Here is a 13,796-nt window from a genome sequence, read left to right as displayed (position 1 = left end):
TGATATTTATGAACAATGCATTCATTGTTTATGTATGTTTTTTCCTTGAATCTCAACAGGAAGTTCCATGAAATACTCTGTAATAATGTTTCTGTTGGGTCAATTGGTTTTGCAAAGAACAAGACATGTTTTTATGCAATATATGTATGTAGATGTATTTTACTGCAATATATGCATGTACATGTATATAGCATTGCAAGAAATAGATCGAAGTTATAGTGAAACATTGTCAGGTAAAGAAGACATGAATAGGAATTCAACTTGAGAAGGTAAAAACCAATTTCCATTGAAATGACATTAATTCTGATCATTTCCTATTTTTGTGAAGAATCATACAGCTGTTTCATTTTGTTTTATTTGACATTTGGTGTGAAGCTGGAGGTGTTAAAATCATTGCAGACTTATTGTGAAGAAAAATTGCCTTTGCAGAACAGCATAAAAAGTTTGCAACTGAGGGCTACAAAAATGTCTCCTGGAAACTGCAGAAACTCAAATCCCTTGTTGGTATTCATATCTAATTGCATTTATAGTTTTACAAATGTAATAATATTAGCATTGAACTACCAAAATATGAATGCAAAAAATGATTTATCAAACTTATTATAATATATAAGACTTGATTATTTTAGTCTTGTACGAAAATGATATTAATGGTGTTATTCTCTTTGACAAATTTATCACAAACTAAAGTGTATGCTGGTGAATGCAAAGTTCATGTTGTGTATTATAGCAATAGACGGAATAGTGAATAAAGGAAAGCATAAATCAGTATTCTTTGAATCCATTTTGATAAATACATCATGTATACTTTGTATAGAATGATACCTTTGTCAAATCATGGATGTAAAAAATCTATTTTTCACATCCATGGTCAAATGTATTACGTAAATACATTAAAATATTTTCATTAAGAAGACTATGAAGTGGTGCACAGACCAGTCACCTATAATGTAATAATTTACAAGTCATATCTTTATAACATAAATTATTAGAGTACTGCCAGTGATGTAACAACTTCATTACTGAAGGTTGTAACTTAACTGTAAATGCAGTAAACTTTGTTACTTGACTGGTTTCCCATTAGTTCTCATTCACTACAAAGTTGTATCTATATGCTTCAATTCAGCTGCATGTACAACACTTCAATATCTTTTTAATTTTCTTCCTCAAAGTAATCCTAAAAGACAACTTCTCTCTTCCTCAGATTCTCCAATTCTTTCTTTCCCAAGAGTTTCCATAAAGACTTTGGTGAGAGATCTTTCTAGTACAATGGCCCTACTGTACATATTCATTATAGAAAAAATACGGACATACAGTACATGTACATCCGCACATGCATACCCACAAATATACAGACATACAGACGCCACCGACTCATCATATAAGCTCTTTTTGGTATTTATATATAAAACCAAATATGAGCTAAAAACCTTCCTTCTGATCTTCGTCACTCCAAGTCTACTCTATCCTTCTCTTATTCTCTCAATACTTATCTCTTTACAAAGTAGTCTTTACCGTTTTCAATTGCCCAGTCTCCAGTCTGTGATTCACCATTCATTATAATTCCTATTATTATTATATATGTAAAAGTAATATTTAATGTTTGTTTGAATTGTGTTTCCCCCAAAATCCTCTCTTAAATTATGATGGTATTTGCCATTTATATTTGTTTATACTAAGATAAAAATTGCTTTGCCTCAACAAGACAGAAAAATTTCTCTTCAGTAATACTGAAAGAAATTTCTAATGATCTTGACTTTAAAAAAAGAGCTCTTGAACAGATTTTTTCCTGCCACTCCCAAGATATAAAAGGCATTACCTCTCACTTTTGATACACGAAGAATGAGATGTGAAAAAAAATGCGGCATAATAGCAGTCAGGATCTTGTTTTGAATAGGATAGAAGAATCTCCAAAATTTGGCCATTTCAGCTAAAGTGGCAGTAAAGAGTACAACTCAGGTTCTACAATTGAACACGGTCCCTCTAGAAGCACTGTGAATTGAACAAGCATGCAAAGCTGAGTCATAGCTTGCAATGAGAAATTTTCACAAACTTCACTGCTCAACACAATTACTAATCTCAATCACATTTGAATGTCACGTCTTAATCTGCTACCTGAAAAATCATGTGTTAATACCAATGCTCTCTTTGTAAAGTGACCCAATTGAACTCTAAATAATAAATAAATGAAATAAATAAATAATAAATGACGATAAATTCATTCACAGCCTTTCACAATCATAGAATATAACGAGAAAGAATTTTGCCGAATATATAACAATTGCTGATAACTCTCCAGGGTCAACCTGGAAGCAAATTTAAACATCATGTAACTTGGTTGGGAAAACTGATGCCAGCGGCATTTCTCATTTTCAGTATGAAGATATGCTTGCTTCATAACAACAAGCTGTGCGTAAAGTGGCGACAAATGGCCTCTTGTGCCCTTATGCATCTGCCTACGCTTGGCCACGGACTCTTTTTGGCACATGGCGTGTCGCGGCATTACTAAGCTCCCACTACCGGTATTATGGTAAAAGTCCTTAACCCTTTCACCACCATGGTTTTACCCAAACCATTGTTATCAATGGTGATCTTGGACCTGTTTACAGGGAACTGGGGGTGAACAGGTTATAGTGCTATGCATCAAACACAATTGATAACGAGCTTCCAAGATAATCATACCAGTTTGTGTCCTTGATACCAAAGGATAAGTATGAAGGGACTGAGGTGACTTGGACAGGGCCCAGAGACTTCACCCCAAAACCACTTCGCCCACACAACTTTGTCCAAAAACCATTTCGTACCAAAACCACTTCGTCCAAAGTGCTACCTCGTCCCACGCTACTAGTACTTTGCCCCAAGTCCCCCTTATACTAATACCACTTCGCCCCAAGTATATGCAATATATACCATCTTAGTACTACCTGTATCATAGCGTTGTTTTTACTTGAACTTTGAAACATTACAATGATAGGATATTTTTGCCACCACAAACCATTTATTCAATGTACAAAACCACAAACGGTAGCATTACAAAAGAGACAAATGCAAAGTGCAATGTTACAACTCAGGTGCCTTGCACGGAATAGTGTGTTGTCATTTATTCGAAATGTGTACACTTTCAAAACTTTGGTCCTGGGATGATTGAAAAGGGATGAAAACTTCGATGGCTGTTGTTGGTTATTTTCAGCTTTACTGGTTGGCGACAGTTTGGGGCAAAGTGGCATTGTCTTGGGGCGAAATGATTTTAGGGCGACATGACTCCTAGGGCAAAGAGGTTTTGGTAAGAGGTTGTTTTCAGGGCTCGAAATTAACGTTTTGACCCTGGTAGTTCACTTGGGCTACTATTTTCTTAAGTTGCTGGCCCAGTGACAATGGCTGATAGCCCATGCATATTTTAGTTCAGGGATATCTTTTTTCGTTAACCAGAGAAGAAAAGGCAATTTTTCAAGATTCTGCTCATGAAGTGCATTTTCTAGTCATTTGATGTGAATATTGCACACCTTTAATACCCAGGGAAACAGGTATAATGGACGACAGTGATTATACTCAAAAGTTTGGTGACCTATTTGACAACCAATTTCACTCTCAGAGTTGTATGCAAATTTTGAGAGTCGTCATGACAACAATACGACCTTCTCATCCCAGCACTTAGACATATTATAGCAGGGCTAAAATAGACCATGGGCTTTCTGTAGGGAGGAGGCATAATTTCCGTGTAATCATGATTGATACACTGATCAAAATGCAGCAAAAATGCGTTTTCATTGGCCATCATTTCCTGTGCCTGTCATTCAAGTCAGTCAGGTCATACACAGTCCCTCCTGTGGTTCATATAATGAAAAGAAAACTTGGTAGTCTGTGGATGCGGGACTACCGCTAATTTCGAGCCCTGGTTTTGGTGCGAAATGGTATGGGACGAGAAGTATGGTGCGAAGTGGTTTTGGTGCGAACTATTGATGGGGTTGAAATGGTCAGGGGTCGAGGTGACTAAAAAGTTTTACTTAGAAGCCATTCTGATACAGCGATGTTATTGAAACTGTAAATGTTTGGGCAGTCAACTGAGTGCAATTAAAAGAATAACAAATGGGAAATTTCCGATCAAACGAGTCTGGTTAATAAGATATGTAATTTACCTGCCATGCATATTGTTTTCAGTACTAATATTTGACCCACCCAGAACAATCTCGCCCGATACCAACTCGCCCAATACCAACTTGCCCGATACCAACTCCCCCGATACTAACTCGGCTGATACCAACTCGCCCGAAATCAATTTGTAATTTTCATGAGTACCTCATCCTGACAAATCATCAACTTTAAATAACTTTATTATACTCAAATCACACTAGCAGAGAGTGTGGTATGGTACATTCCAAAATTGGACAAAGTACAAAATTGAACACTTTCAAGAGGACAACAAAGTATCCAAGTTGTACAATAAGCAAGCTGTTTAACAGTGAGAAGGCTACTCAGGAGGGTCGGCACAAATCAGTGTTCTTCAAGAATATAGCAAGATCTAGAAAATTATACTCTGTAACCCTTTTAAGGGCCGTTTCCTTTTGTGTGACACTGGAAAAAGTGGAGTAATCTATCCACTTTCCTGTAACAATAAAACTCGTTCAGTGATACACATTTTACTTGAGAATAATAAATGAAACTCATCATCTATTTCGTTGCTTTCACATCTGAGACAAAGTCTATCTTTCAAAAGATAATTTTGGCTTACTTTTCCTACCCCATTCAATATAAATAACGTCCGGCTAGTTAAAAGGAAGGATTCACGACGCAAGATACATTAAATCGACGACAACAATCGGCCAAAATCAAAATACACGTGCAGGACCGTGCCTAACGCTATGCTATTGCTCAGGCGGTTCATACATGTAGTGGAAGAAGAGCAGTTTTTTTAACTGAATGTGGTGAATATTGCCGAAAATAGTCCCGCTTGTCAATAGCCAATTCAGGCTCCCAATTTTTGACAATCGCCTGTCAGTGGACATTCCGTATATTTTACAACACAAGGCGCGTAGAATCTATAACACCAGATATATCGTTATACTACATGTTACATTGTACATCTCAAACAACGGGCGAGTTGAAATTGGGCGAGATGGAAACGGTCGAGTTGGTTCTGGGCGCGTTGGAAAACTTGTTCGAGTTTACTGTAATTCCTAATATTTTGTACGGCGTGTTGCGAGGACGTACTGAGGCGGCTAGTTGGCGCAGCGCACAACGTCAGAGGGAAACTAATTCGATCTCTCTTTCTTAAAAATGTGGAAAACTTTCAAACAAAATCACCGTGAACGGGATGAACATGCTTACAATACGCTCCGCACATTGCAATGACACTTGAAACTTCTCGGATACCGACTGCATGTTTATGTATGAACTTCAGTGAAGTGTTAGAGTAGGCGTCAACTTACCAACTTTAACCAGTCTTGTACTTCGTTGACAGTCCAGTTCTGTAAAACATCTGCCGATGGCAAGTTCTTTGTGGCCATTATTTTTTGAAAACAAACTTCTTATAATTAAACATGAAGATCTTACACACAATGTACCAATCGTCACATTTAATCTGAGAAATTTCCAACGAAGGCACTTCCTTGTTTATATTTTCGCATTCTGCGCAAGATTTGCGCAATATTAAAGGTCACCTCACGACCTTTGACATCTTTCAAAATTTAGTTCAACTTGTACTTGTATGTCCGTACCTCCATGCACGATGAAATGTCGTACACTAACTATATATATTCTCCGCAAGTGGTAGTTTTGAAGATCGTTTAATGCAGTTATGCATATGCCTTGTGGGTCATGTAAGTTAGTCATACCATGGTCATACTAGTAGGTGCAAAAGGGTCGTGCGCCGGCTTTTTCTGTCGTGTTGGGCGCCGACCCGTCGCGCTACACAGCCAACGCCGTAGCTGATACCCGGAGTTGATAGTGCTCTTTATGAGTAGTAGAAAGGGCCCCTTTCTACTACACTTTAATGAAAAGCGCTATCAACTACGGCGGTGCCAGGCTTTGGCCAACACGACACAAAAAACCTCCGTACGGCCCATGAGCTACAATTGTTGCAGCTATAGCAGGGCTCGAAATATTACCTGTCTGCCTGTCCTTAGGTGCTTTCGATTATCCTGCCCGGGCAAGCCCGAGTGACGTCAACAGACTGACACCACGCATGCCCGGGCTACCCAGCAACGCAGTTTAATCGAACGACTCTATCTTTGAAAATGGCGGACAACAATAACAATAATAACAACGAGAGAAGACGGAAATTGGCAGTGTTTGCTGGTCTTTTGATACAGCAGACGGAAAGAAAAGTACTAAGTCACTTGTTTACCCACAGTCAAAATGTAAACCAAGCGATAACTCTGGCATGTCTCCGAAAAGACGAAAAACCAAGAATCGAGGGCTATGTGGAAAGTGTAATTCCGAGATATGATCCTGATGACTTCAGAGAACATTTCCGATTGAGTCGAGAAAGTTTTGAAGCTGTTCTAACTGTAAGTAGTTATCTCCCTTCTTTCTCTCATATGGCAATAAAGTGTATAAATATGTGACAAAAAATCTTGTCCTTTTCTCGTATGTAAACGGTAACGATCATTGGCTGGTTTGAGCGCCTGTGGTTACAACAGTTCCTATCCAACGTTGAAGGAAAATGTTGATCGAAATGTTTGAGCATACTGCATTGGTTTGGGAAGTTGTTTCAAATGTTACTTGAGCTGCAGACAGAACGACAACAAACGATGTTTGTTTTTCCAAGTAGGTGTCCAAGTTTATAGTTGAATACGGAATACGACCCATATAATAATAATAATAATAATAATAATAATAATAATAATAATAATAAAGACCATTACACAATCTTGTCTCAGCAGTCTGTAAATAACAGTCAAAAATATATTAGATAAATGTTAAAAAAATACTATAAATGTGCAACATAAAAATCGATGACACAGGTTAAAATATAGTAAAAAGCAGCAGTAGCATTCATGAAAAATAAAGGTCTTGTGTTGGTAAATAGTAGTTTACTCCCTACTGTTTAGTATCATTATACAATCTCTTTTAATTTTACCAGTATATCAGTAATTCAGTAAACTAGCTGTAATAAGATTAGGATCAATGAAGCATATACAATAAAGAACTTATTAGTGTCTGAATATCATGATGCCATACTATGGCTATCGTGTTACCAGTGATTGCAAATACATGTAGTTTTGAGAACCACATTGATTGATGCAGTTTTGCCAAATGGTAGAATCGTAACCTATTTGTGACAGCTTTCACTGTCAAAACCAGTTGTTGTAATTAAAAATATGTTTTTAGTTATGCATAGTTTTATTTACAGTGCTATGTAAAATAAGTATGATACAAAAATTTGATATCTGATAAACACTCGGACTAGTACTAATTTGGAAATATAAAAGTTATGTCAAACACTAGAGATTACATTCCTTTAATTTCAGTTGCTGATGTAGAATGCATGTTGCTTTTGAGCATAGGTGAAGGTTTTTATAGTGTAAATGTTCTCTCATCTTTCTTAGTTGCTGATGGAATGCAATGAAATACCACAACCAGGACAAGATGGGCTTAGAGGAAAGATGCCCATACTGATTGAAAAACAGCTATTGATTTTCTTGTGGTACTTAGGTAAGTAAGATAACTACTAGTATGGTTGATAACTCGCTGTCCGTCTAACGGCCAGGTTAGCTATTTCATTATTTCAAAGGATAGATTTCTGACAAATAAATAGATGTCAATCTCTCATTCCTAGATTCATACACCCACATGTATAAATTTATTTATAAATTTATTAAAGAATATACATACCCCTGGTATAACAGTATGTATCATCATTATGATTCACTAAAACATATATGTACAAAGGAATAGGCTAAGCTGATACAAGGAGTCTCTGTCACCCGTGTAATATCATTTTTTTTCTATGTCACTTGACTCAGTCTAGGGCAGTCAGGTGTTTTGAATATTGCATGAGGTGTAATAATATGGATGATCAAATAGGAAGTAAAAATGTGAGACATTAACAAAATATTTTTGTTTACTGATAGTTGTTAAAGCTGATGTTTTCAAAAGGTATCAGAACAATTTGAAGTCAAGCCACCTCCTCCTCATAACCAAGAAAAAAGTTCAGTCATTGGGTTTTGTAAGTTAATGTACCATAAAATCATCACATAGTATCCAGTGTTGGACAAATTAAAAAATAATATTTATTTTGATTATTATCATACACTTTACTTGTTGATTAGCTAGTAGGGGGTGTTTTTTGTTGTATTTGACAAGCATAGACAAGACATTTGTCTTTTTATCAAATACATAATCTTTTCTTACTTTTCTTAATTGTTTATAGGGAACAATGAGACATTTCGGTCTATAGCTGACCGATTTGGTGTCTCTATGTCTACTGCACATGAGTGTTGGCGTAGAATTTCGAAAAACCATGGTTAGTAAAATGGCATCAAGATTCATAACCTGGCCACATACACAACAAGCTATCCAAGACACAACAGAGGGTTTCAGACAGCTCTCTCATCTACCATCTATTCTTGGAGCAATTGACGGGACCCACATACGTATAAAGGCACCAAGAGTAAGACCGGACACATATATCAATCGTAAGAAATTCCCTTCAATAGTACTGCAAGGTGTGTGCAATTCAAAGATGCTGTTCACCAATGTATATGCAGGTTGGCCTGGTAGCTGTCACGATGCTCGAGTCTGGAGGAACTCCCCTTTCTATAGAAGTAGAAACACTACAATTCCTGATGGCTGCCATTAGTTGGAGACAGTGCGTATCCCCTTGAACCTTGTTTAATGACCCCTTTCAGAGATTATGGCAATTTAAACCAGCAACAGAAGATGTTCAACAGAGAGTTAAGTCGAGCTAGACAAGTAATAGAAAGATCCTTTGGTCAGCTGAAAGGAAGATTTCGCAAACTGCGTGATTTTTTATGCTGATGATATGGAGCTTATTGTTGATGGTATTGTCAGTGCCTGCATCTTGCATAATATATGCATTCTAAATGCAGAAGAACTGGTTGAACTGTATGATGAAGATCAAGAGATTGACGTCAATGATGATCTTATGGTGCCATTCAATAACCATGCTGCGGGTGTCCAACGTCGTCTCTACCTGCTCAACCTAATGATGTAAATTCACTCAATGTAGGCAAAGACAAATTCTGTAATATTCAGGTGTGAACTATGATTGGGAATAGCAGCCCGGTGATTGAGATTTTTCCGTAATGCGTCTTTCTCAAATAAGGACAATGCAAACTCTCGAATTCATTTGTCTCAGGGTTTATTCGATCATTGACATGCTTTCTATATGTGAAAATCTTTCATAGTCTAAAGGTGATTCTTATCGCTATGATGACTTCTAGCTTGATGTTTAATCTATCAGGCCAATCAGCTGATGGGTCTTTAAATGACAGGTACATGCTGATGTGACCTTTCTAGACAATGTAATATAAGTAGTATGTGCGTAATTCATGATATATATATATATACTGTCTTTTTGAGAGCTACTACGAAAATGTTTGTAATTTTATGGCTAGATTAAAGAAATCTGAGAATCTCTATTAAGAATGTTTATGCATATTTATATAAAGAGTCATTACAGTGCAGGCACTGGAGGAATATTTGGTATTAAATTTTATATTGTTGAGCTTTTTTACTAGTATAGGCCTGGAGCCATTGAGCGTCACAGAGCAAAACTTCTGTTTTGGAATTTGGTCGCTATAAACTTTTGTTGATTGATTGATTGATTTATTATTATTATTCGGTTCAGAAGTGGCTTAAATGTATGTGTGTGAACCCCATATTTGTGCCTAGGAAATTCAGTTGAAGATTGACAATGCATGAGGGCTTAACAAAAAATATGATCAGACTATTTTCCACAATTGATATTGTTTGAAGGGATGAGACAAAATTAGATAGGAATGTATCTATAGGGAAGGCACTTCGATAGAAAGGTGATTGATGATGACCTTTGACCTGTAATTTTAGGTAAACTAGGCTTTTGACATCATAATTTTGGAAAAATGTAGTCTTTGACCTGTTTTTCACACATTTGTATCAATTTGTGCCTATGTTTGAAACCGGCTGCTATATTGTATACCGATGTCCAGGTCAAGTACCCCCATTCCTCAGTATATACACACAGACACATAAAGGAGTCTACATGTGTCTGTTCCATTCTTATGACTGCACCTGTTTGTCATCATCTATTACTAATGTTTGACCTGGATGAATTTTGAGGATCTGCAAACCTCTGGCATTGTCTTGGTATCCTGGCCTGGTCAGCTCTGCCTGCGAAAGACATGTAAGTTAATTGCAGATCTGAAAATTTCAGCCAGGTTCATACAAAAAGAACAGATGTATATAAACAGACGCAGAGAGCCTGAGAGAAATAGACACAGACAAACCCTGTCTCTGTCTGTCTATGCCTATCATGCAGTATACTGTACATTATTAAAAATCTTATGTTGTGTTAACCTTCATGCAATACATGTAGTTAAGTTTTCAGATATGTTTGAATGTACAGTTATCTCACTCAATTTAGTTTAAATATCAAAATGTCAAAAGCAAATCAGGCCTAAAAGAGTTTTTACTTCCTGGGATTAGAGATAACTTAGACACCATGGAATATACCAGTTATGTTTCAGTGAATGACTTTAGCATCACTTCTTGAATAAATGTTTTCAAGTGATAAATAACTGACATCACTGTCCTTATATAGGTTTTAACAACATGTATGGTTACATGTTTACATAAAGTAGGATGTATCTGTGTGTGTTGTGTGTGTCTTTGTATTTATTTATTTATTTATATTTATTTATTTATTTGAACAAATACAATCACCCTTACACAGCAGTAAATAATGACAGACACCATATTTGATTAAGATCTCTTTCAATCTTTATTTTTTGCCAACTATCAAGAAACTTAATTTAAAATGAACTTTTATGTTATTAAACATGGTTTTATAATACTTTTAATACATCGAAACAAGTAAAGTTTAACATTCTTTATAACTTTAATTTTCCTTTTCCATCCAGAAAAGTATTTAAAAAGACATTTATGTTTGTAAAGATTCATTGATTTGATTGTTTTGAATATGATTGTTTAATTAAATTTATCTTCTAAACTTTCTGAATTAATTTTACAATCAAATATTTCTTCAGGTATGTCATAATATTTTTCAATTAAATTTTATATCTACAATTTCTCAATTAATCTTTCCATTAAATTCTTGTTGTCTTCATGCATTTGTTTAATTAGAGAAAACATCTGATTATTATTATCACTGATGAATTCCTTGACCTCATCAATCATTCGGCGTTTCTTTCTCTTGGTTGGAGTTTCATCTGTAGCATCTACGCTTGTTCCACTGTTACCCTCTCCAGCACTTCTTCTGTTGTTGTTGTTGTTGTTGTTGTTGCTGGTTTCTGGGTTGTTATCTTCAGATGCAGTAGTTCCCGCAGTGTATCGAGGAGTAACTGTCGGGTCGTTACCCATCACTCCAGCCATTGCGTCTTCGAAGGCAAAGTGCCTTCTTTCAGATCCTGTCTTTGAGCTGTATTGTACATGATTCCGATATGCCCTCTTTAAATGCTTCCACTTGTCCTGACATTTCTCCCAGGTCGTTGACATACCACATCTCTCTCTTACTTTGGTGCATATTTCGACCCAAACAGGTCTTTTCTTGTTTGCGTTGGTCAACTTTGCCCATTCTTCTTTTACAATATCAATGAGGCACTTTGTTCTTTCTTCAGTCCACTCCACTCTCAAGGAATCTTCTGGTGGGTCATCCAACACTGCTGATTCAAGCGTATCAGTAGTTGCTGTATTTGCCACTGTATTGATTCCTGCTGTATGATTTGATGCTGTTGTTGCAGATGATGATGATGATGATGATGATGTTGTTGTTGTTGTTGATGATGATGATGTAGTTGTTGCTGTCGATGTTGCTGAAGTTGATTGGAGTGGTTGTGGTTGTGGTGGTGGTGATGGTGATGGTGATGCTTGTGGAAGAGGAGGAGGAGGTGGTGGTGGTGGTAGTGACGGTGAGGATAAATCTGATGTGGATGGTGGAGGTACTACAGGTTTCTTGTTTAGTTTGATGCGAACTGGAGTTTCACTTACTGTGTCCGGCATCGTCTTCATGACTGAAAGAATTAAATCAGGGTCTAGAAAAAATAAAGCAAATCAGTAATTAGATTTTCTTGTACATTTAGCAATCATACTGAACAGAAATGAAATTTGATATACATGGATGAAACTGATGGGCATGAACTCATGTTTGCTGATATGTTTGTTTCTCCAACTAGTTTGTCTTAATGTTTTATTATTTATCTTTATTCAAACCCCTAATAGTAATTTAATTTACAAAAAGATCTTTATGGGTATAAAAAATCTAACCAACTTAATTTTTGCATCAAAATTTGCAAATACCTAGAAATGACAATAAATAAATAAAAGGGAGATAAAGAACAACAATCCTACTATGAATAGTTTTGTGAACTTGATGACAGGTCATAAATGATATAAATATACAAATCTCTTTGATCCAAAAAAATAAAAAAAGTTTGATGACAAGTGTGAAATGACGACTGACATAGCTCTCTGTTAACTTTTTAGGGCACCCTCAGTAAAAATTGTGAGTTGCGGCAGCAACGCTACACTCCATTCAAAATGTAGACGGTATCCACAGTATAGTGAGCGTGTCTAAACTGAATTTATATTTTGAGACAAAAGTCAGGGCTCTCCAAATACATAGACGGACCTTTGTGAAAAGAGACAGACTGAGTCGGTGGATGCGATTTAGACAATGAATTGCAAGAAAACTTGTTGAGCGAATATAGATTTGTGAACAATTCATTGAAGTTCCTTGAGCGAAACCATTTTTTTCACAAGAAGCAAAACCTAGGAAAAAAAGTGCGTCAAGCCAATTTTTGATGTGTATAGCTTCCCTAATCATCTCATGTAAATTCGGCCACCTCATCAAAAAAAAAAAAATAAATAAATAGATAAATAAATAAAATGAAAAATAAATCAATCCAGCTCAAAGCAAACCTGCATTTGTAAAAAATTCTTTCGCATACTTTAAATTTTGGACAGAAATTATCGTTCAGCTCCTTTCGAAAATCTCACCAAGCTCTAAAACATGGATATTTACCAGCATTTATTGCAAAATTAAAAGTAAGAGTAATATTTACTATGTACTGGAACATTATAAATTTAACTTAAAAAAAAATTTTAACCAAATATTTTATTAACCCTAAAAATACTTGCATAATAATATCCGACCGCGTACTAAGCTTATCAAATCAATGTTATCGTAATGTTCGACGACGTGAAAGTAGAAAAAAAAAAATCAATAAATTTGAAAAAAAAATAAATAAAACAAATGCACATCTTATATATCTGTAAAACTCACTTTCAGAAATAGTTGAATAGTCTTCTTCCCCAATAACAAATGAGATTTTTCGATTTTCATACTGCGCGGTAAAGTTTATGTCTCTGTCGTTCGCCATTGTCAATACTATGACCCCTGACCTTCCCTAACTTTGCTCTACTGTCGTCCCAGGGCAGAGAAAGGCTTGCCGGGGTTCTCTAATTCTGACGTCACGACATAATCGAACGGCGCTCGAGCAACTCCGGAGAAGCTCGGGCTTGCCTGGGCAGGATAATCGAAAGCACCTCTGGATAAGTGAAATTTGGCCTGGGACAGGTAGTTTTGAAAAGTACTTGTCCAAGGGACAGGTAGGTTT

The 13,796-nt window shown here is 36.2% G+C and overlaps 3 protein-coding genes across 6 annotated transcripts in view; 2 read left to right on the top strand and 1 right to left on the bottom strand.

Moving 5' to 3' along the window:
* The window catches only part of LOC139120852 (B-cell linker protein-like), an 83,419-nt gene extending 77,280 nt beyond the window's left edge, over nt 1-6,139 (bottom strand). For both annotated transcript variants that reach the window (XM_070685452.1, XM_070685453.1), the window contains exon 1: nt 5,427-6,139. In XM_070685452.1, coding sequence (XP_070541553.1) covers nt 5,427-5,504 — 78 coding nt within the window. In that variant the 5' untranslated portion in view covers nt 5,505-6,139. The remainder of the gene's footprint in view (nt 1-5,426) is intronic.
* LOC139120851 (schlafen family member 11-like) overlaps nt 1-13,796 on the top strand; it is a 74,570-nt gene that overhangs the window by 21,147 nt on the left and 39,627 nt on the right. The window contains exon 1 of one of the 3 annotated variants that reach the window (XM_070685450.1): nt 5,678-5,816. The exons of the other annotated variants lie outside the window; for them this stretch is intronic. Coding sequence (XP_070541551.1) covers nt 5,815-5,816 — 2 coding nt within the window. The 5' untranslated portion in view covers nt 5,678-5,814. Of the gene's footprint in view, nt 1-5,677; nt 5,817-13,796 lie in introns of those variants that run through there. 3 annotated transcript variants of the gene reach the window in all.
* Nucleotides 6,086-9,602, top strand: LOC139120853 (uncharacterized). Its single transcript, XM_070685455.1, has 3 exons — nt 6,086-6,506; nt 7,548-7,653; nt 8,372-9,602. The coding sequence occupies exons 1-3, from the start codon at nt 6,234-6,236 to the stop codon at nt 8,467-8,469; spliced, it is 477 nt and encodes a 158-aa protein (XP_070541556.1). The 5' UTR covers nt 6,086-6,233; the 3' UTR covers nt 8,470-9,602.

This window comes from Ptychodera flava, chromosome 20 (genome assembly GCF_041260155.1).
Source record: "Ptychodera flava strain L36383 chromosome 20, AS_Pfla_20210202, whole genome shotgun sequence".
Lineage (NCBI taxonomy): Eukaryota > Metazoa > Hemichordata > Enteropneusta > Ptychoderidae > Ptychodera > Ptychodera flava.
This window is presented reverse-complemented; position numbering and strand designations above follow the sequence as displayed.

Excerpts from the sequence above, each read along its gene's own strand:
- LOC139120853 (XM_070685455.1), top strand. The coding sequence starts at position 6,234 with ATGGCGGACAACAATAACAATAATAACAACGAGAGAAGACGGAAATTG. Across the intron at positions 6,507-7,547 it reads GTTTTGAAGCTGTTCTAACT|TTGCTGATGGAATGCAATGA; the intron begins GTAAGTAGTTAT and ends CATCTTTCTTAG. Across the intron at positions 7,654-8,371 it reads GATTTTCTTGTGGTACTTAG|GGAACAATGAGACATTTCGG; the intron begins GTAAGTAAGATA and ends AATTGTTTATAG.